At 43.0% G+C, this 20,900-nt stretch overlaps 1 protein-coding gene across 4 annotated transcripts; it reads right to left on the bottom strand.

Annotated features, from left to right (window-relative positions):
- Window positions 1-940: 940 nt before the first annotated feature.
- NDP (norrin cystine knot growth factor NDP) lies at window positions 941-19,928 on the bottom strand. 4 transcript variants are annotated; one of them, XM_030458836.1, is made up of 4 exons: window positions 19,589-19,928; window positions 10,011-10,074; window positions 9,013-9,367; window positions 1,757-2,071 (listed from the first exon to the last, which is right to left on the bottom strand). In XM_030458836.1, exons 3-4 carry the CDS (start codon window positions 9,184-9,186, stop codon window positions 1,844-1,846), a joined length of 402 nt encoding a protein of 133 aa, XP_030314696.1. In that variant the 5' UTR covers window positions 9,187-9,367; window positions 10,011-10,074; window positions 19,589-19,928; the 3' UTR covers window positions 1,757-1,843. The 4 variants fall into 4 exon arrangements, with proteins under 4 accessions (XP_030314686.1, XP_030314696.1, XP_030314678.1 ...); XM_030458818.1 differs by having other exon boundaries at window positions 10,015-10,074; XM_030458826.1 differs by lacking the exon at window positions 10,011-10,074 and having other exon boundaries at window positions 941-2,071.
- Window positions 19,929-20,900: the final 972 nt, after the last annotated feature.

The raw sequence follows: 20,900 nt of genomic DNA, 5'->3' as shown, positions 1-20,900 counted from the left end.
TCCATACTTGCCCTCCATACCATGGGGTCCCATTAGACATTGCTATGTAAGGGGAGCTGCTCCAGCCTGCCCCAGAGAATATCTGTGGGACTATGCACATAAGTAGAAACTGCATCAATTCTGAATCTTCACACAGAAAAAATTGCTCCTGACACCTCCATGTCTTCTATCAAAAAATGTCTTGCCCAGATTTCTGTGAACATCACAGGCATAGTGCTGATGGGGTGGATATATTGCCATTTAAGGAGGTAAGAACTGTAATACATTATGTTGCTTACTTGCAGTCACAAGAGACTATGAGTGAACCTTCCTAAAAATCTCAAGATAATGGAGGAGGGACAGCATTTCTCTACAAATACCATTTTGAAACTTAGGATCTTTTCACCCTATTCATCACTGCAATTCATTCAACTCCTTGGGGCATTTCTTTTTGCAAAGCTCCTGCAGGGGAAGGCAGTTCATGGCCTTGCTTACTTCTCACAGAGAAATTCTGGCTGTGCTCTGCATGACTCCGCAGCTCTTCCCTCTTCCTGCTTTGTGGCCCTGCTGTGGGAAAGCTTCACTTACTGGGTTCATATTAATCCAAGCAGTCTCCTGCATCCTTGTGTGCACACCAAGAACTCATGGGAGCATGGCCCATCCAAGAGTTGTGCCATTTCACCATCAAGCTCGATAGTGAATCAACCAGGACGCCAGGTAGCAGATTATTAAATAAATTGCAACAGAGCTTTTGTGGTCCAGTGTCTTACAGCTAGGATTAAGGGCCTGCCTTACGCTTCCTATGGGCTTATCATTGTGATTGCTCTGTGTCCTGGACAGCCTGTCTTAAAGGCAAAATGGTACTCAGGGCCAGAGAGGAAAATAAGTCCCAGGTTTGGTCATTATTCTGGTTGCTCTGGCTCTGTACACCAACAAGTCTACCCAAGTCAAGAAAAGACTCCATTTAGTATGTTTTATTTTAATCTTTGATTAGTTTTTAGTGTTTGAATAATGGCTTCTCTGACAAACATGATGTGTCACATTTCCAGGCTTTTAGACAAGAATAATGAGCCACATGACCTTTCACTTCTCAGGAGCTGCTCAGCCATTGACCTGTGATGCTGCACAGTGCAAATAATCACTTCAGCTGGCTAGGGCTGTGTAGTCCCAGCTCTACATTTCATATCCAGTTCACTTTTCAATGATTTATTTGTAGTCTCTGCTAAACCACAGTTAAAGTTATCCAGCACTTGGCATGCTCGATCAGTAATAGATAGCCCTTGCCAACAACACAGTTTGTTTTGAAGACAAGTATAACTAGGAGACTGAGAATAAATGGATAGGTTAAGAGGTCAGATGTGGAACTAATGTCCATCCTCTGTCTGAACACCAACTCTTCAATCACAACGCTGGCATCCAGCAGACCTTCCTTTCTTTTCCTCTGCTGCCCTTGGACTAAGGTAAAAGCACCTCTTTGTAGTCAGAGGTGAGCCCGAAAAAGAAGAAACTGGCAAAAAAAAATCCTTTCAGAAAAAAAGAAAGGCTTCTTAAAAATAAGTCTTCATGCTTTCGCCTTTGTCACAGGCCACACTTTGGTACTGCCACCATCCAGAGCCTCGGGGTATTTTACACTTCAGCTCCAAGATCAAATCCAGCCTGTCCTGGCTGCAATCATACACTGGGAGCCTCGCCCTCACCTGCGGTTCCTTCTCGGGAGCCTTCCCCAGCAGCAGCAGCAGCAGCAGCAGCAGCAGCAGCAGCAGCAGCAGCAGCAGCAGCAGCAGCAGCAGCAGCAGCAGCATCCCATCCCATCCCATCCCATCCCATCTCATCCCATCCCCCCACTGCTGTGCCAGGTCCGTCCCTAGGAGTTACACTCCTCACAGTGGCAGGAGAGGATGTAGCGGTAGGTGGCAGTGAGCCGCATTCCCCCCGAGCATCGCAGCCTCATGGCCTTCAGCTTGGAGGTCTGGGGCCGGCAGCAGTGGCAAGTGGAGCGGAAAGGCTGCTTCAGAACCGTGCTGAAGGAAACCATGGGCTCGGAGCGCGACGTCTGGCTGCAGCGCCCTTCGCAGCGAGCCAGCAGCACCATCTGCGAAGGAAGAGAGACAGGTTAGGAAACGTGTGTCCTCCCTGTGTCCCTCGGGTGCATTGACCCCCGAGATGTGTCTGGGAATGCTGAGGAGGTGAAGGGAATCTCGTCCTGAGGTCCCAGTTACTGGCACCGGTGAGGACTCCAGGCTCTGCTTTTCTGAGCACTGAGCCCGGGGCACAGCCAGCCCTGCTTTCCAGGCACAGTGACTGCAACTGTGACTTGCTGGCCCCAGGTCTGTGGTAGCTAAGCCCTGAAAATATCATCCAGTTTGATACTTCGGTTGTATATTTTCCAACATGTTTAGTGTGTATACTAGTGATCATATATACTAGTATACTAGTGTATACTAGTCCTTGGGGCCAGTGGCTATCTCAAATGCTTAGATACGTAAGTGTATAAAGTAGAAGTGTAAAAGAGATGCTCATTTCATTGCTTTTGAAGAAATAAGTTTCTAGCTTCTTTTACTAAGATCACCTTGAATACATGTGCATTTATGTATTATTTCAACAGCTGTCTCTGTATGAAATACACTGCACAAAATAAGGCAGTGAAAATGTAAGCAAGTATGGACTTTTTGCCAAATGTGAGTGTTCACCAAGATTTTCCAAAAGTAGTACAGGCTTCATGGCTCTTCTTCTCAGCCAAAGCAAGGTAACTGTCACAACAGGAGGTACTAAACAAGGGAAGCCCCTGGGGGGTTTTGTACTTCCCTTTCCAACAACTCCCTCTTGAGAAGAGATGGAGTCTACTAAGATCTGTAGAAAATACAGAATGGATCTTCTGAAGCTCAAGAAACTATGTAGCTAGAAACAGCTGTTATCACTTTGATGGTGGATAGGTGTTGGACAAGTTTCAATCCGTATACCTTCATGGGGAATTAAATACGATTAAAGTCCAGAACATCTAATTATCATTAAGCAACACAAACTTTAAAATCAGCTTATTTTAGCATCCCAATAAAGTCAAAAAGTTACAGAAGTGAGAAATTAGGCAGTAAACCAGTCACAAGTCTATCATAGGATAGACTATCGTAGGATAACCAGGGAAGAAAATTATATTTTAACAATTCTGCATGTCATGGTTTTTTTCAGACAATCTGAAAGGATAACTTCAAATGTGACAGCAAATATTTTACAACATTAAACACTTCTGATCTTCTTTCACTACACATGATGTATTGGCTGCAAATCTCCAAGTCTCATAAGCATCTCTTCAGTCTGAATCATAAAGAAAGATGAGAGAGAATATTCTTTGTATCAGGTAGGAAATACCAGCACTGCCTGTGTCCATGGGAAAGGCACTGATTATACATAAAGAACATTTTTTGCACAGTGCTTAAAATTACTTTTCTAAGAGTACTCACATGCTAAATGGTTTGCTTGGATATGTATTAATATCACAGAATCACAGAATGGTAGAGATTGGAAGAGACCACTGGAGATCATCTAGCCCAACCCCACTGCTAGAGCAGGATCACCTAGAGCAGATTACAAAGGAACATATCCAGGCAGTTTTGGAATCTCTCCAGGGATGGATATTCCACTGCCTCCCTGGCCAGTTTGTTTCAGTACTCTGCTACTCTCAGAGTAAAGAAATATTTTCTGATATTCAGTTTAAATCTCCTGTGTGCCAGTTTGTGACCATCACCCATTGATGAGATACCCCCTCAGCCTCCTTTTTTTTTTTCTAAGCTAAACAGACCAAAATATATTGACAAGCACACTGCCAGTTACACAGACAAATCACAGGAAAGATTTCTTCATGATCTGATAATCTGGGGTTGCAACCATGTTGTTCTTCAGTTTAATTGAGAGATGGATTTTGTGGTTCTCCAATAGATTTGCCATTCTTCTTGATTTGTAGTATAAATAAAGGTATGGTTCTCCTCCTGTGGTGCTTCCTAGTCATACACATACTCACTTCAACTCTTAGTATTAAAATAGTGGGAATGAGATTTCAGTGTTCTGTTTAGCCACACCTTGGCTCTAGACATGCCACCTGTGTCAAGCTTCTTATTATTAGTGTCTTTAGTATATACAAAAATAGGAAAAGGGAAAATTATTGCAGTGTTTTAAAGATTTACTTCTGTCCTCTCATAAGTAAGACTTCTCATAGTTAGAGGCAGGCAGGCTGTAGAAGAATTACATGGGTATCTGCTCCCACCTGTACTGTGAAGGAAAGACAGCAGGTTGGGACTTTTTTAAAAGTTTCCTTCCAACCATCTTGACATTTGTTGTTAGATCTCTCATTTTGACCAGTTCATGAGATTGTGTACATTCTCTGTCATAGGCTGTTCCCAAGCATTTGGTGAAGAAGATGGTGAGGAGCAATACAAGAATACACATGCCAGCTGCTTGAAGGGGAGTTGTAAAGACAATGGAATGAAGCACACATCAGGAGTGGTAGCTGGAGACATGCAATGGCCACAATTTGCTTTTTGAGAGTTTCAGAGAATCTCCAGAATCCCTTCCAACTAATATTTCTATGACTCTGTGATTTCAGGCCAAATGTGACAGCACACTGTGCTGTATGGTGGAGATGACTTCTAATGGTTGGTGCTTCTGGAGCTGGGAAGATTAATCACTTCTGGTACTGTTACACTAATGACTCTATATGGCACACATCTGTTCCTATATCTGCAGGTAAAAATCATGAGGAACAGGGTTAAGGACTACAGAAGACTTTCAGCAGTGTTATTGTATTGCAGAATTACTTGATGTGCCAATATCCATGTCTCAGTACATTACTTAGGAACAACAAGCTTTCTTCTGCTAAAGCAGAAACAGTCAATATTTCTTCAGTATGCACTGGCATTTATAATTGCTTAGCAAGCTTTGCTTTTGAAAACATGTTCTGTTCTGTGGAGATCCTGACTTTAATCTTAGATTTTTCTGGCTAGTTTTTCCCAAGAGTATGGTCAGCATTCATACAATGTACAATAGTACGAACTGTTGGTTTAAAGCTCTGGTTTTGCTATACAGAGTACATTTTTACAACTTGATCTGCATCATGGGTATCAAATCAAGCTTGCAGGATGAAACAAAAAAAATCAGGTTTAACTTTTTGATAACGTTCTAAACTTCTGCACTAACCTGAAGTCCTCAGCAAAATATAATCTCCTCCAGAACACCACCAGTGGATTTTGGCAGGTGTGCAAATGAGCTGGAATAGCATGTACATTAAAAGCTTTGCTTTGCCATTTCATCAATCTCAGCAGCTGCTTGTTGCATCGTATACTATAGCACAACAGATTATCTCCTGAATGATTAGCACTGATAGGATGGCATAGCACAGTAATAGAGTGGGTGTATATATAGTAAGAGTGTGTGGGTATTTTATAGTCTGATATGCATGCCTCTTGGCTCCCCTTGTTCCCCACACACGTGAGCCTCTGCGTGTCACCTTGCAATGCTGGCTCCGGAAACGTGGCGCACTGCAGCGTGGGGACAATGAGGTTCTTGCGTGTATGAGCAGCTAGGGAAAAACAAGTTTTCTTACTTAAGGCCAGCAGTGTGACAGGTATTTGGATGGTCACAGAAGACAGCACCCTGAATCTGAGGTAGTACTTGACTCTGATCATGTGAGCCATGTTGTGGAAATTTGGAGGCTCTGAACTGGTTTGATACTAAGAGTGTTTGTAGTCCTCTTCTGTAACAACCAGAGGCACAAAATCAAAGCAGCTGAGGTGCGTGAGAGCAGACTTTAACACAGTATCCATTGCTTGGCTTCAAGCAGACAGTGCTGAAAATCTCCTGAACTAACTCATGAGCAAGTATCTTCAAGCATTTGCTAAATCTTTCTTCATTTGGTCCCTGTCTCTCTGTGCTGGATTCTTCAGTGCAAAGGTATCAGTGGTGAGTACTCCTCTGGTACATCTGGAGGAAGCACTGGTGACAGCCAGCACTGTAATTTAGGAGGCTCTGATCGCAGCAATGAGCCAATCCAGCACGTGGAAGACCAGTGGGTCTCTGTCACAGAGGTCAGGCAGAATCCATTATGGTCAGAAAAGTCAATATCTCATGAGATGACACAAACTTTTTCTTGAAATCAAAGGAAAACGATGGTTTTCAGGGACAAAGAACCTTCTTCCAACCCTCCTTTGTATCTCTTTCATGCATACTATTACTATGATGAATTAGATTTCTGAAGGCTTTGGAAACCTCTTTTCAACATCTGCCTGAGGTCACAAGCAAGAGGGATTTTAATGATTAAATTATACTGAGTGGATATTTCCAAATGTAGCAAGACTACTTCCCATGTGGGTATAATTGGCAGCCTCCACAGAGAAGCACAGTGGACATAATCCTTTTTAACCAAGACGGACAGCAAACGTAATATGTCTTGCAATTTCTGAAGCCATTTTTAACTTCTGTAATTCTATGCTGAACTAAAAGGGAAAACATATGGAATGAAAAAGGACGGCTGAGTGGAACCAATATATCAGGCCAAAAAAGGGCAAAGTCTCTGCTTGACATCAATTGTCCGTCCAAGCTTCACAATGGAAACTTGGTGGAAGCCGGAGGTACCACAATTCCCACAGCTACTCCCCACAGAGCTGTCCTTTTTTTGACTTGTTTATATTTTATCACAATATATATATATAGGAACAGACATTACATCTAATTTTCATTAGCAAGTCTAATATTGGTCTATGTTTATAGGCTAGATCCAGAACAGAAGCCATATGTCTAGCAAGACACTTCAGATCCCTAAGGCTCTAAGAAAAGAGTTTGATTTAACAGAGTAAGGTTTTTTAGAAAATACCAAAATTATTTGGCTTTGTATGGAAACTGTTCTCATTTTCTGCTTCTTCAAAAGAAGACCACACAACTTGCAGTATTGTTAAAAAACCCTTCATGAAACTGTTGTGGAATTTGCGAATCCGAGAGATGTGATAATATTGTCAAACAAAAATTCCATTTAAGGCTTGATTTAAAAAAATCATGGACATTTCTGCAGTCAGAGTTTATGTCAACAATTTTTTTTTCTCAAAGCTCAGTTTTGAAACGATATGGTTTTCATTATGTGCCTTCCCTGTTCCTATTTCAATCAGTCCCACTCCTAAAGGCCTAATTGCTCTTTTGTGTCATTAGGCATGCTAGTAAATTGTTGGGTTTCCTTCCATTGAGCAGAAAGCAATGTCCTGAGCAGGGAGGAAAAGCATGGGCTGGCTGCAGGGCATGTGGGAGCTTGTGGAGTTTTGGGTCTGGAGGTGCCATGGCAGCAATCTAATGATGAGTGTCCATTTGCCTTGGGGGCAGGAGGTGTTGATCATGGTGGTATCCACTGGAGAGATGGTGTTGGTGAGAGGCAAAGCCATGCTCTGGGAATCTGCTGCAGGTGGGGAATGAGGATGGGTGGATGATGGCCCACAGGAGGGGAGAGACCAGGACCCTTTGTTTCTGGGTCGGAGAAGCCCCATCCATCATCCTTCAGCACTAAATTGCCTCAGGATCTGGGCTGGTACCTGTGTTGTGTTTATTATCTTTTTCTGAGGTAATGTCCCCTGGCTACCTGTACTCTGCATTTTTCATCAATCCAGTGAAGTCACCACTTGTTACTCATTTCTATTCTATATGTAGAGGTGCACAGAGGGAACCTACCCAAACCTGCAGACCAAAGTGCCTCTGGGGGCCACCTACCATCTTGCCTGTGTTACATACTGCAGCTACCACTGCTCTCTGGCAGCACAGGGAGCCAAAAGCAAGGGGCAGCTGGGTAGAGCATCACCACCCCTGGACCAAACCATCATGGTAACTCTAGCTTCTCACCTGTAACAGCTGATCTGAATTGCCATGGGATGGGAAGGATGACAGCACCCCTCTGCCAGGACATAAAAACCACCCATACTTTTCACTTTTGCCTCTCACTGGTGTTGACTGCAATAAAATCAGTTTTTCATTAACAGACGCATCTCTACAGTCCTGTATGTTAAGGATGGATGTTTCCCAGATGGCAAGAAGGTCAAGGCTAGGCTAAAAGCAGAACAAAAGTCACAAATCGTGCCTGCTTTTACTGCTTGAATTCAAGAACAGTGGGGCAAAAGCCTCTGTTTTCCCACGTCTCCCATCACTCTCTTACTCAACACAGGTTTGGCAAAGGCATTGGTGTTGTCAGTTGTTCCCTCCTGTTAATCCAGGGATTTGGGTGCATAAGGCAAAGCAACTTTCCACAGGACAGAGGGATGGTCCAAGCAGAGACTGTACATCTGGTTAAGCTCTGGGTTAACTCAGATGGCAGAAATTAAGACAGTGGACCAGCAGGGATTTTCCCATTGTTTCTCCCCATTCTTTCTCTCCACACAATGAAATAAATTACTGTGGGCTACATGGGCCAGCTGCTAAGACATTTTGACACAAATTTTTCAGGCTTAAAAATCTCAAATGAAAGGTAGTCTTTTATTGCTTTCTGCTCCTAAGGCCTACAGTAAACACCTAATTTTCATTCTGTACGATAAAGAGGCACTGAAACTAAACAGGGGAAAAGAATTAACAATGGTTTTTGCATTATTTTTTTCATTACCATTTTACAGCTTGATTTGTTCTCTCCAATGCCTCACCTTGAAACTTATAAGTTTACATGCTTTGTTTTAAAGACTGGTTTGAGGGAAGGATTGATTGGGATTATCTAAACTTCCAAACTAGCCCATTGCTTTGCCACTGATGGCAAAGACCCCAACATCACCCTTTGAATCTTGTAATTTACTGCATGTTACCATTTCCATCATGCTATGGTTTTCCTTTTGAAAAGGTAGTTAGGAGCCTTTCTTTCCAGGCCCTGTTCTGATGTACACCCTCAGATGCCTCTACATCTGTCTGTCACAGCAGCTGGGTTTTGGTAGCAAGGAATCTGTGCAGAGAAAATCCATCAGAGTCGCTCAATTAACAACTCTGCTGATGTAGCAGCCTGCTGCAAAGAGGTGTGAGGCAAACCCTTACCTTTGAGCTGCACTTGTACAAGGGGTGGCTGATGGAGTCGACATAGTGATGCCTCATACAGCGGCTGGGATCAGAGTCGATGATGAAGGAACTGTCTGCTTTACCCTCCGTGTCTCCCATCATGGCCAGGAGCGAGAGCATGGAAATCGAAGCTGCAAGTACATGACTTCCCATTGTCGAGGAGCTTCTCTCTGATAACAGCAGAGGGAGGTAGAGTATTAAAAAAACTCCAAAACCTGGCAGTCAGTTCCTTTCCAGGATGGTGAAGAGTCTGGTTTAAGTCTCTTAGCTGTCATTTTTCTTCTCCAGTTAGAGTTTGCTGAGATTGTAATCCATCAAAGAATCTCCTGCGTAGCTGGAATAAAAACAACATAAATCACAATCCTGATCAAAAAGAGCTCTGGAGAAAAACAGGCATAAATAATATTAAGGCACACAGGATTTTTGATAGCCAAAATACAAGCTCTGAGTGAGCATAATTCCCACAGTGGGTAGAGTATATGGCATTAGGAAGGAGATGTCAAGGCCTTCTTGCTTCAAGCATTGCTCTGTCTCAGTTTTATCATCACAAGTGCTACAATGCCAATCTTCCTTACTTGGTGATGGCCCTAATGAGTTCCTCTCTAATGAGTTCCTGATGTGTTTAGTAACACATCAGAGATTTCTGCGAATTGAGAGGACTCTGTATCCACTCAAAGTACCAAAAAAACAAGCTCACTAGGGAAAGCTAGGCCGATTCCTACATTATTGGTGGGAATTTCTCTTGGTAGCACATGGAAAGGATAGAGGCAGCTGACCCCTGGCTCTAGGGGCTGCATGCAAGGACAAAACACAGGGAAGGGGGATTCCAAGCTTTGAGACCAGACATGGGCAGTGGGTTCCCCTGAGAAATTCACTGTGTATGGATGTGCACTGCATGGGGGACCTACACCTAGGTCTGTGGCTGCCCTGCCCTCCCAGGTACCAAATTCACATACACAATGGTGGGCATGCTTTACCTACTTATTCATCAGGCTGCCCCTGCTGAGTTTCAGTCTCCTTCCCATAAATAAAGAGCAGCACCTGAAAAATACATTATATTCCATAATGTTCAAGTACATCCCAGCTATCAGTTAGGAAAAAAAAAATATATATACACTTATGCAGTCACGCAGATTGCCACTCAAGCATCTGGATTTCTGCCCTGTGTTGGAGATCAAGAGATCCCCAGAAAACAGGTGCAGCACAGCTCCCAAAATGTTCCCTGTAGCTCTGTGCCTGCAGGGAATGGGGGGTATCTCCCTCAGCTGCTTCAGCACAGACCCTCGATTCTTCTCATGAAGCCTTTAGCCCCACATAAGTGATTTCATTTTGATTGTGCTACAAAGAGCTATAGCTTGAAAGAGCTGTGAATTACCTAACAATATATAGACCTATGAGGCTAAGAATAGTTGGAAGTAGAGTTAAAAACGTGAGGACTTTCTGGAGAAAGTTTTGATAAAGCGGTTCTCTGGCCATGTAGAAATGCTCCTCCAGAGCCTCTTGCCTATTTAATGAGAGGATGTGTGCCTTTATTGCCTTATACAAGCCTCTTTTATAATTGTTTTGTGGTTTGCTGGCAATACTCTAAACCAACCGATACTCATCTCTCAAACAGGCTGAAATTACAAGGCCTCCCCACCAGAGCGTTTAATGATTTGTGTGTTGCTCTATAGCTTGCTCAGATGCTTTTGTAAGAGGAGTACATAACAGTGAGAAACACTTCCAGAGTTCACCCAAGCTGGGAGTTGGGACTTGTTGGACTGAAGAGACATACAAAGGCTGAAGCTGGGAAGAAATGTAATTAGGGATGCTTTGTGTGTGTGACATTTTGAAAAGCCTTTTTTTGGATTTCAAACTACTGTTCATGTGCCTAAGAAGAAACAGAAAAAATTCTCTCACTTTGAATTTAATGGGCAAAATATATTTGCCAGAGTCTGACCTATGGCCTGCTGTCTTTTCCTCATGCAAATGTTTTTCAGTGGATATGGCATTTAAAAAGTACTGTTTCTTTGCAGTGTAAGGAGCTTAGGCAACACTAAACACTTTGGATCTCAGATTCATTTATGCACAGTCTCATTCATGCCAGTAAATATCCCTCCAAACATTATTCAGGGTAAGAGAGAAATCTCTCAGTCATGGGAGCTGGGATGGACTCCTTCCCAAAAGTGAACTGTACTACTGTGGTTCATGTAGATGATGCCCAAGGATTTGCTAACAGGAGGAGTGATGAACTTTGGGGTTTTTTTTATTTAACCTTTTACCTACATTCCTACTCTTCTTTATAAAGAGGCTGACCAAAACACGCTGTTTGGCAAGGGATCTCTCCAACATAGTTAATCACTATTACACACCCAGTAATTCCCTCTCTGTCCAAATAAATTTACTTGATATTGGACAGCCTCATCTCATGTGCTATTACATCCAGGGAACCCCATTTCCCACTCTCTCTGTCCCACTGTTAATTTTGTGTTTCTATATCTTTCTACAGTTTTGATCAGTATGATTTAATACAGTGAGAGAAATCCAGAATCCTGGCTCAGTTTTCAAAGGCTTATCTCCCTAGTTTTCTTCAGGAAATAATTGGATGACATGAAGTCGGCCTCAATGAAAACACGCTGAGAAAGCTGGGAAGAAGCAGGGGAAAAATTGAGAAAAGGAAGACATTTGTACCTTCTTCAGGATAAGAAGTAAAAATTCTAAAACTATAAGCAATTTCACAGTCTTTTAAAATTCCCCTAAAACTTCCCTGGCAAATAAATGAAGTGAGCTCTGTTAACAAAACTTCCAGGGAAGAAAAAAGCACTGTTATCCCATACTTTTTATTAAAAAGAGAGACTGCAGATGTAAATGTGACCCATCTTCTGTGAAAAAAAATGTGTACAGCTGAACAAATGTGTACACTGAACGAAACAAGGGTGTAGGTATTGGAAGAAGGAGTGGCAATTTGCACACCTGAGAATCTCCTAGCATATATATATGAAGAATACACATATATTTTTCCAGTACATATGCCATATATATGTATGTGTATATATAAATCTCACAGTGACATTTAAACACATAGAGGTTAGTATGTAGATTTTTTATTGTATAAAAAAAGTCTAAATATTTTCACTCAGGTGCATCACTGTTGTCAAGTATGTTCTTGAGACATTTGCCATTTCTAGCTGATATTGTGCAATGGCATTTCACTTTAAATTAGTGTTTGGTTTTTTTTTTAAGTTGTATTCCTTTTGAAATGTTGTCTGAAATCATAAAAACCTAGACAGTACATGATATCATAGGTAACATAAGTAGCTGTATAAAACCGGAAGCAAGTACACCTGTAATCATTAATCACTATAGCTGTACTCAAGATGACATTTTGTTTCATTTTAAAAATGCACTTCTTTACAAAAATCAACAGTTTCACATAGAATTCTTATTCTTTTTAGGCTGTTTTTTCCTCAGTTTCTTTTCATGTGGAAAATTTATGGTAATCACCCCATCTGCCATGCTAATGAAAAGGAAGATTAAATGCTCTCTCTTCACACTGTCCAGTAAGGAAAGGAATGCAAAGATGACTTCATATTCTCAGGCTGAAAATTGGCTACAAAAGTATTTGACCTAACAGTTGATGAAAATCACTACTCCCCATTTTTTCAGAATTTACTGATAGGGGCATTGCATGTTGTTAATAATAGTCTTACAGCACCCTCTCTATAAAACTATTTTTCAGGAATTCATAGAGACATAACATACTAGAAGCTGTTACAGCTGTTACTTAGCACTGCTACAGCTGCTACCTAAAAACTGCAGAGAAAAATAGAAGACATCCCAAAGAAAGACCATAGGAACATACAATTCCAGACCGTATTGCACATGGACATAGAGGCAGAGTTAGGGTTATCTTTCCAACTTTATGTTGTTATTAACTGCTTTTTGAATGCTGAAATAACAGTTTCTTATCCTGGTCTTAATATCACTTAGAGAATGGTGAAGGTTAAGATTTTGTTTTGCTTTAAGGACAGAATAAAATTCCATCATCTGGAATTATTTAGCCAGTCACTTTGTGAGAACATAAACAGAAATTCCCTTTTTGCGATGTATCTTGGAAAAAATAAAGAGCTGAGCAATTCTCCAAAGGTCTATTGGATCTGCACTGCTTGTACCCTGGAAGGTAGGAAGGGAGCAATGGAAAAGCTCATTTATAGTGTACTTCTACTGAGCTGCTCCCTGCTCCTGAGACCCCTGAATTAGGCATGCACGTATGTTCGGCTTGGCCTTCGTTGTCCATGTTTGAGACTCCTGCTTGATGATGAGGGTATAATTCAAGTCACTCAATGTCTTTTATGTTTCAGAGGCTGCCAAAATCCCGAAGGAGCAGCAGTGTGTATATATAACTAAGCCTGGCCTTGCATGCTGAGCATATTTAGTAAACACAATTACTTGGATTCTACCATATGGTTCCCTCATTCTCGGTTTGTTATGTAAACAGAGGAGTTACAAGACCACTCAGTTTCTCCAAACTCCAGCCCTAAAAAAGTGTCACTGATCATACATGTGTAGACACACATCTGTGTGTGTGTGTGTGTGCAGTTCACAGTGATGCTCTGACAAAAAAGCCACAAGGATCTCGATGAGACCAAACTGGATTTCTCAAGAACTTTAGCCAACCTGGAAAATTTTAGGCCAGAAAGATGAAGATGTGGGCGTTTTGCTCTCCAAGATCTGGGCTGGAATGGAAACAACTGTTTTGGACAAACAGCACCATCAGGTTGTACCCGGGTTCAGAGCAATCTGTGCTGGATATGATCCCCAGTCCCCCAGCCCTGGGCATGGGGTGACACTGTGATGTCCCCTCTGCTCCTGCCAATCCACTGTACTTGCATGGCCCCTGGCAACACATGACTGTGATTTCTAAATAACACATTTATGCTTTCAGGGAACTCGGGGAACCACTTTTTCGGCTTCTGCAAAACATTGCCAAGGCCTCAGCTGGGTCTTTGGCTGGGGCTTCCCTGTTTACAGAGCTTCCCCACAATAGACCACAGATCACAGATGACAGCAGCAACTGGGCTGCCCTGTTTCCAGGACTACCCTTGTGAAGGATTATCCCTCTCCCCAAACCATGTGCTGTTCTGCATGTCCACAGTCTTGCTCCCAGGCCACATCTCCACTGGGACATTAAACTTCCTTGGAGTGGTTCTCCAGTCCTGCAGTGACATGGCTGGTGTGGTTTGATCCCAGATCTCCTTCAACCTCCAGACCACACAGATGGCTTCCACCCCATGAAACAACCCTCACCCTGTCTGGGAACAGCTTGGGAAGCACTGTGTCCTGGGGGACAAAATTATACAAATGACCAACCAAGCAATTAAAAAGAAGAGCTTATGAGAGAACCCAAGATACTGTGTCTGATCCTGTTTTCTGTTTCATTGACTCAGGAGGTTTATCAGCTCCTGTGTATGTTTTAGTTCTGTAAATGTGTACAATCATATTCTCATCCAGCTATTTTATAGTTGCCATTTCTGTTCCAGCAGTGAAGTAACTGGCCTCCTATATATGCTTTCAAAATCCTCACTCCACCCTGCAGCCACCTCTCCCAACACCTGACAAAGTCACCAAGCAGCCATGCGGCAGCCAGGAAGCATCAGATGAGCACAGGGAGCTCAAGTTTTTTGTGAAATATCTCCATGTACCATGTGAACTGGCTTCTTTGCCTCCCAAGAAAGGAGGGGGAAAAAAAAATAAAAAAACACAAAAAGTTTTGAGTGAGATCCTTACAGGTTTAAATAAATGAAAATCTTCCCTGAGGTCTCAGTGGTGCTAAATGAGTGTCTGCCCTGGTGACAACCAGCTGTGCTGAAGCTTGTCCCCTTTGAGACCAAGGGGAACATTCTCACCCATCATCTGGGAGTTCCATCCACCCCTTACACAGCAAGTCACAGGGCAGCACGTACCTGCCAGGAGGCTACATGAATAACATCTCTCCTGGCCAGAGCTGGAGGCAGCTGGTAGACAAGAGGGGAAGGGAAGAAAAAAGGCAGTGGAAAAGACAACAGGCTCAAAAGAAGGGACTTAAGCCTCTTCATCTGGGTGTTCACCAGATGGAAGCATATCTTCTGGTCCTATCTTCTGGTTGGGCTATCCTCCTGCCTTCCAGCCAGCACAGATACCAAAAGGAGAAGCTGTACATTACCCCTGAGTAGCCTGAAATATCAAACATGCTGATGGTAGTCGAAACTCCTGCACATCATTTTCTGCTGTGAGGCTTTGCTATGTCTCTTAATATTTCAAAAGGTGAACCCCTGTGACTGTAAGCAGACTGAAACAATAGAAACACTGTGGCAATCAAAGCATACAAAACAACTTAGTAATTGCAGCAAGTAAATGGAAGAATGCCATGCTGCAAACACCTCTGGGACCACGAGCATGCATGGGATGAGGACGTCAGGGACTGGTTCCCCAAGTTTCTATAGTGTGGCTCATGTAAGGCCCCCATAAGCATTCATGCAGCGGTGACCTGGGGCATGAGGTGGAACAAATTAAGCTGAATAGCACTTGACCTGCCCGAGCTTCCCTCTCCTTTTGAAGTTTCCAGGAATATTCCCAGTCCTTCAGGTAGCTACAAGAGGGGGACCTAACAGTACTTTCCTGACAGGCGGTTGAAATAACAAACTCTAGTGGGTACTGCAAGCTGGCAACTCGCCAGCAGACAGGCACTGGCCACCATGGAGAAAAGGTTTTTAATATACACGCAGAGAATAACTGCTGGTGGACAAAAGAGCACTTGTATTTTTATTCTTTCCTTTTCTTGCTTCCAGGAAACTTTAAATAGATTGATTAAGGGCATGTATGGGATCGTTCTCTAATGAGCTAGTAGAGCCATTTAATGGCGAGGTGATGCCAGCCTTGGATTTTTTTTCTTTTTTCTTGCATCTCAACTGTGTTTCAGAGTAGTTTTGGTCTTGAGTCTGGGACAGGAATTGAGAGGACTATTGTCTTCCACTTGCTTATCCAGAGATTGCTGAATGGGATCACACTCCAGTAAAAAAGCAGGCTCAAAGCTGAGCTGCCTAAGTAAGGTTGCCCATCCCTCCCAGGAGGCAAACCATCAAGGCTGGCTGCTGGCTTAAGTGCAAATATTCCCAGACAAACTTTAGCTATAGGATTTGCTTCAGTAATTACCTATACTTTAATCTACTTTAGTCTCATGACCCAACATGAGGAAAAATGACTCTTGGCCAAATGACAAGTTGCCAAGAGGTCTGGGGCATTCAGGCATGTCCCCTCTACCTGTTGGAGTGTGTTAGAAGCAGGTGGGTGGTTTCTGTTCTCTGTCTTTTACTGTATTGCATGCCCGATGATTAAAGGTTGATTTGATGTATTTCCTAGAGGAAACTCAAAAGACTGTAGTTATCAGTAGATGCAGCCATAGGAATACTTTTCTTATTCTTTAATGCTAGAGTGAAGATATCCCTGCCACCAGGACCAGCAGAGAATGCTATGCATAGTGGAGATAGCACATGACTGAAGGGGATGCTTTGGTTTTTTTATTTTTGACACTAGGGGAAAAAAATTCTCTCTTTGTTTATATACAGGCAAAATTCAGAGATTTACCTCAGCCCATGATAATAAGGGAACCTAAATATTTGGCTCACGATAACAATTTTATGACTTATAACAAGGGGAAGAGCATTTGCTGAGGTCCCACTCTCTGTGAGCTGTGCTGCTATGACAGTCATGCTATTGTCACTGCCATGGTATGCTTAACCTTTGCCAAACTAGGGCTGGGGCATTAACTCAGATCCTCAACTCACATGTCTTAAAGGGCAACATAACCTGTGCTGCCTTCCCACTGCTGGGCTGACAGAGTTTGCAGCTCAATAATAACAAGCACAGAAATGTGACAAGCGTAAGCTGTAACAATGATTGATGAAAACAGAGAAATAACAAAGGGAAGCTGAAAAATAGTGATGCAGTGGAATTCCTAGGAGCGGTGTCTCCATGGCACCAGCAGCCTGATAGACTGACATCAGAAGAAAGGCCACATTCGTCTGTAGTAGAAAGGATCTCCATGCCACACAACAAAATTCCAGCAAACAGGACAAGGACTGATGGTGTCTGGAAGCGACAGTGCCATTGCTACCCGGATAATAGTCTGAATTAGATTATGTGAAAAAAGAAGGAATATATAGACGGCCAGCTGCTCAAAGGCTTACTACAACCTTGCTTTTATTGTTCTGCTAAGTTAGAGGTGGGGCATCAGAGGGATTCCTACCATACCACTGAGAAATTTTAATATGTTCCACACTGACACATATAAAAAGGAAATAACAGCTGATCATAGTCAGAGGACACCGAAGCATCTCTTTGTATGCATGCACAGAGTAGGGGCAAAGTGGGGTGTTTTCAGCCAGGGAAAGTCAGGCACCCAAGCTAATCTGACACCACCTGGACCTTTCTCTTGCCATTAAGCTGAGTTTCAGCACAAGGGCTGCTGAGCAGGAAGCAAGAGAGCAGAAAAAAAGGTGATCTGGGCATGGCTACTTGCCCCATCCCAAAATACCTGGTTGTGGAGAAGACCAGGGGTGCTGAGAGGCTGCACCTTTAACACTGATGAAAAGAAACATATGTTTACACAACCAACAATGATCTGATAGAATAAGATATCACCAGGGGCAAAAGTTTAGCTGGGCTCAGCGAAAGGCCTTGTTATGTATGGGAGAGTTATGGTCGCAAGGCTTTTATTTTTAAAAAGTTTTTGGAAGGTTTATAAACTCCCAGGACTCTAAGAGTTCAGTTGATGGGGTTAGGCAAAAATTCTTTGCCACAGCAAGCTACCTCCTGTAGCTGCCTGCCACAAAATCTCTATGTCTCTCTTTGATGTGGCCACCTTTAGCCACACTCAAGAAGTGGATTACTCAAATAACATGGGACTGTGGCATGGACTCATGCAGTAAAACTTTTCTAAAACTCAGAGAGACAAGTCCTCACACTCAGCAGGAAATTAGAGCCAAAGTAGTATTTGTAATACAGCTATCTAATGTTTATAATTTCAATGGCAGTAAGGTAAGGTTTTTTCTTCTACTATTTCTTCTACTATCAGTTGAACAAATAATCTACCAGGCTTGTTGCAAAACCAAATGTCTCAGTGGCTTCATGCAAGATTTGCACCCTAGAGAGTCAACTCACTTCAAGGTCCAAGAACAACCTTGAACACATCCTAATGCATCTGAGAGGAGACAAGCCAGGAAGGGGACAGAGTTGGTGCCAGGATAAATAGGGAATGAAGCCCAATCCAGAAGGACACCCAGTCAAATGAGTCATCAAAGGCATTGATGTCAGTCCCCAGGGGGGTGGCTCACTTCCCTCACACCTGGGAAAAAGAGATTGCAATCCTGGCAACTGAAGCAAGGAAGAACATACAGGTGCTTTCACAAGCTTCAGTGGTATGTGAGGGATTTTTCCAGTGGGGGGGGGTGGGACAGATGGCTTCTGCGGAGATCAGCCATGCATAGGTAGCTACCCTGGGGTATTGCTGCTGCAGATTGTGCAGAAGACTGTCCATAACAAGTACCCTGCTCAGCAAGGAAGAATGATCATTATTTTGCAAGTTTGAAACATCTACTGCTTATACATTTTCTTTTAAAGTGGGAAATCTTAAAGCATCTGCTTATAATACCAGTATTGAACATCATATTATTCCAGCAAGAACATGTCAATGCATCTAATAGTCATTCTGGGAAACACAGTTTCAAACTGGTAAATTATTACTCATCAAATAGTTCTCTCATGTGTATAACTGCTCACAGATATGAGTAAGGTCCCACAACTCAAGCAAAAGTAAGCATCACTAGTAATTAAAAAGAAAAAGAAAGAAAGAAAGAGTCATAAAGAGTAGATGTTCTTCTTGGGAGGGACAAAAAAACAGAACTGTGATTATTATATCTAGATTTATTGACCCAACCAGGCTACTGGGTTGCTTCTATTAGAAAATAGCTATGCAAAAGGGAACTAGTTTGAAGTGAATTTGTCCTCACTGCCAGTTTTAAACAATCATTTACCTGTCCTTTTCCAATATAGAGGATTCTCACCTCTCAGCCACAAGAACAGTTACAAAGTTTTAGAAGCTCTTAGTTACATTTAGCATAGACATTACTTTTATCTTTAAAGAGCTGCAGGAAGCATAACAAGTTCAGTCTCATGCCATCTGTCCCAGAGAGAAACAGATAAAGATGTGTCATGGGGAGGCTATGGGAGAAATGTAAATGGATATGAGGGATGTTGTGAAAAAATCAGTCCCACAGGAGTCAGTCCACACACATCACCTTGCATATTGAGATTTGCTACAAGAAAATCACCTCTCCACAGACACTGTGTGTGAGTCTGCTTTACTGACACTGCAGCAGTCAGCTAAGGTAGGACTGAGATTGCTCTTCCGATGAGTCAGCTTTGTTTCTCTGGTTTTGGGGTTTTTTTGTTTGTTCGTTTGTTTGTTTGGTTGGTTGGTTTTTGGTTTTTTTGCTGCTGGGCCCGTCGATTTGGCCTGCTATAAGATTAATTCACTCACCTGAATCCTAGCAGGGAGCTTTCTTCCTCAGCCAGGCTCTCCCAGGTCAGTATCCGTTCCCGCGCCTCGCAGTTGCGCTGCGCTGCTGCTTCACGGCGGGGCTCAAGGCAGTGAAACTCTCCTTTTGTCAAACCCAGCGGCACAGAGAAGAGTTACGCTCCTGCCTCTGACACACAGCGAGACGATCTGCCAGCAAAAGGAGCCGAGCCTCCCTCCCTCTCCCCTTCAGCAGGCGGTCCGGGGTCCTGCAGCATCCTCCCGTTTCAGCTCCCGGCCGCACAGCCGCGTTCCGTGTGGAGCTGGCGGGGTCGGCTGCCTCCTAAATATATACCCCTCGGCGGCAGGGCGAAGGCAAACACCGTGGCTTTCCTCCGAGGTTTCAGCCAATCGAGGGAGTGTATTCAATCTGCCTTAATCCACAACCGCTGCTGTCCACTCCGTGGTAAAGCTTCCCAGAAGTTGGGATAAATAATAATGTGCAAATTAAGAGTGCTCCCGTGGAGCATGACACACGAAGCTAGAAATAAATATTGCCTGTTGTTGCAAATTATTCTAAGCACTCCGGCAGATGACTGGCAAGAGAACAGCATGCATAAATAGTGATAAAAGTAAACAGTCCAGCTTTAAAAAAGCAGGCTTGCCTGTGTTCACACAGCCCTATTGTAATGGGACAAAGAGGGTGGTACCGGTGCTCTCTATGTGAATTCGGGACAGAGTCCAGCACACCCATTCACTCCAGACTCCTACATCTAGAACCAGTGCAGAGCTGCTGACGTGAGCCTGGCATGCTCACAAGAGTAGATATTTAACCAGGTTACTCAGAAGTACACTGGACTACCTATTGGGCTGCATACGGGCATCCTTCAGGTGAGAGATACAGTTAAAGATGCAAGGATTAGGAGGAGACACAGGTACTAGACCTGTGTCAATTCCACATCAACACATTTTAATTAAAAAAAAAAAGGTACAAGCAGAATGTGTGCTTGTCAGATAAAGAGATGAAGTGCTCAGTTTAAGCCCATCTAATACTCAAAATTCGGGGGAATTGAGATTTGTGCTTACCTTTGGAAAATGCACTGCTCTTTCCTCCCCTCCAAACTCCTCAGAGAGCTAAAAAGAAGTTACTTCCGAATGCTTTTGTTCTTCTGTCCCTCTGTCACATGGCTTGCCTTTTATATTTGCAACACGTAAAAGTTGGGGCTGTTGTATAAGGGAGAAAAGGAGTGGCAGAGGGAGAGAGAAAAGAGAGAGAGAGAGGGAATGTCAAATGGAAAAGTGCCATTGCAGTCATCCATCAATCAGAGCAGCACAG

This window comes from Calypte anna, chromosome 1 (assembly GCF_003957555.1).
Source record: "Calypte anna isolate BGI_N300 chromosome 1, bCalAnn1_v1.p, whole genome shotgun sequence".
NCBI lineage: Eukaryota > Metazoa > Chordata > Aves > Apodiformes > Trochilidae > Calypte > Calypte anna.
Note: the sequence above shows the minus strand (reverse complement) of the source record. Positions and strands in the feature narration are given on the sequence as shown.

What these genes read in the sequence shown, in the direction of transcription:
- NDP (XM_030458826.1), bottom strand. Translation starts at nt 9,186, where the DNA reads ATGGGAAGTCATGTACTTGCAGCTTCGATTTCCATGCTCTCGCTCCTG. An exon ending in TGTACAAGTGCAGCTCAAAG is followed by an intron (nt 2,072 to 9,012) that starts GTAAGGGTTTGC and finishes CTTCCTTCGCAG; the next exon opens with ATGGTGCTGCTGGCTCGCTG.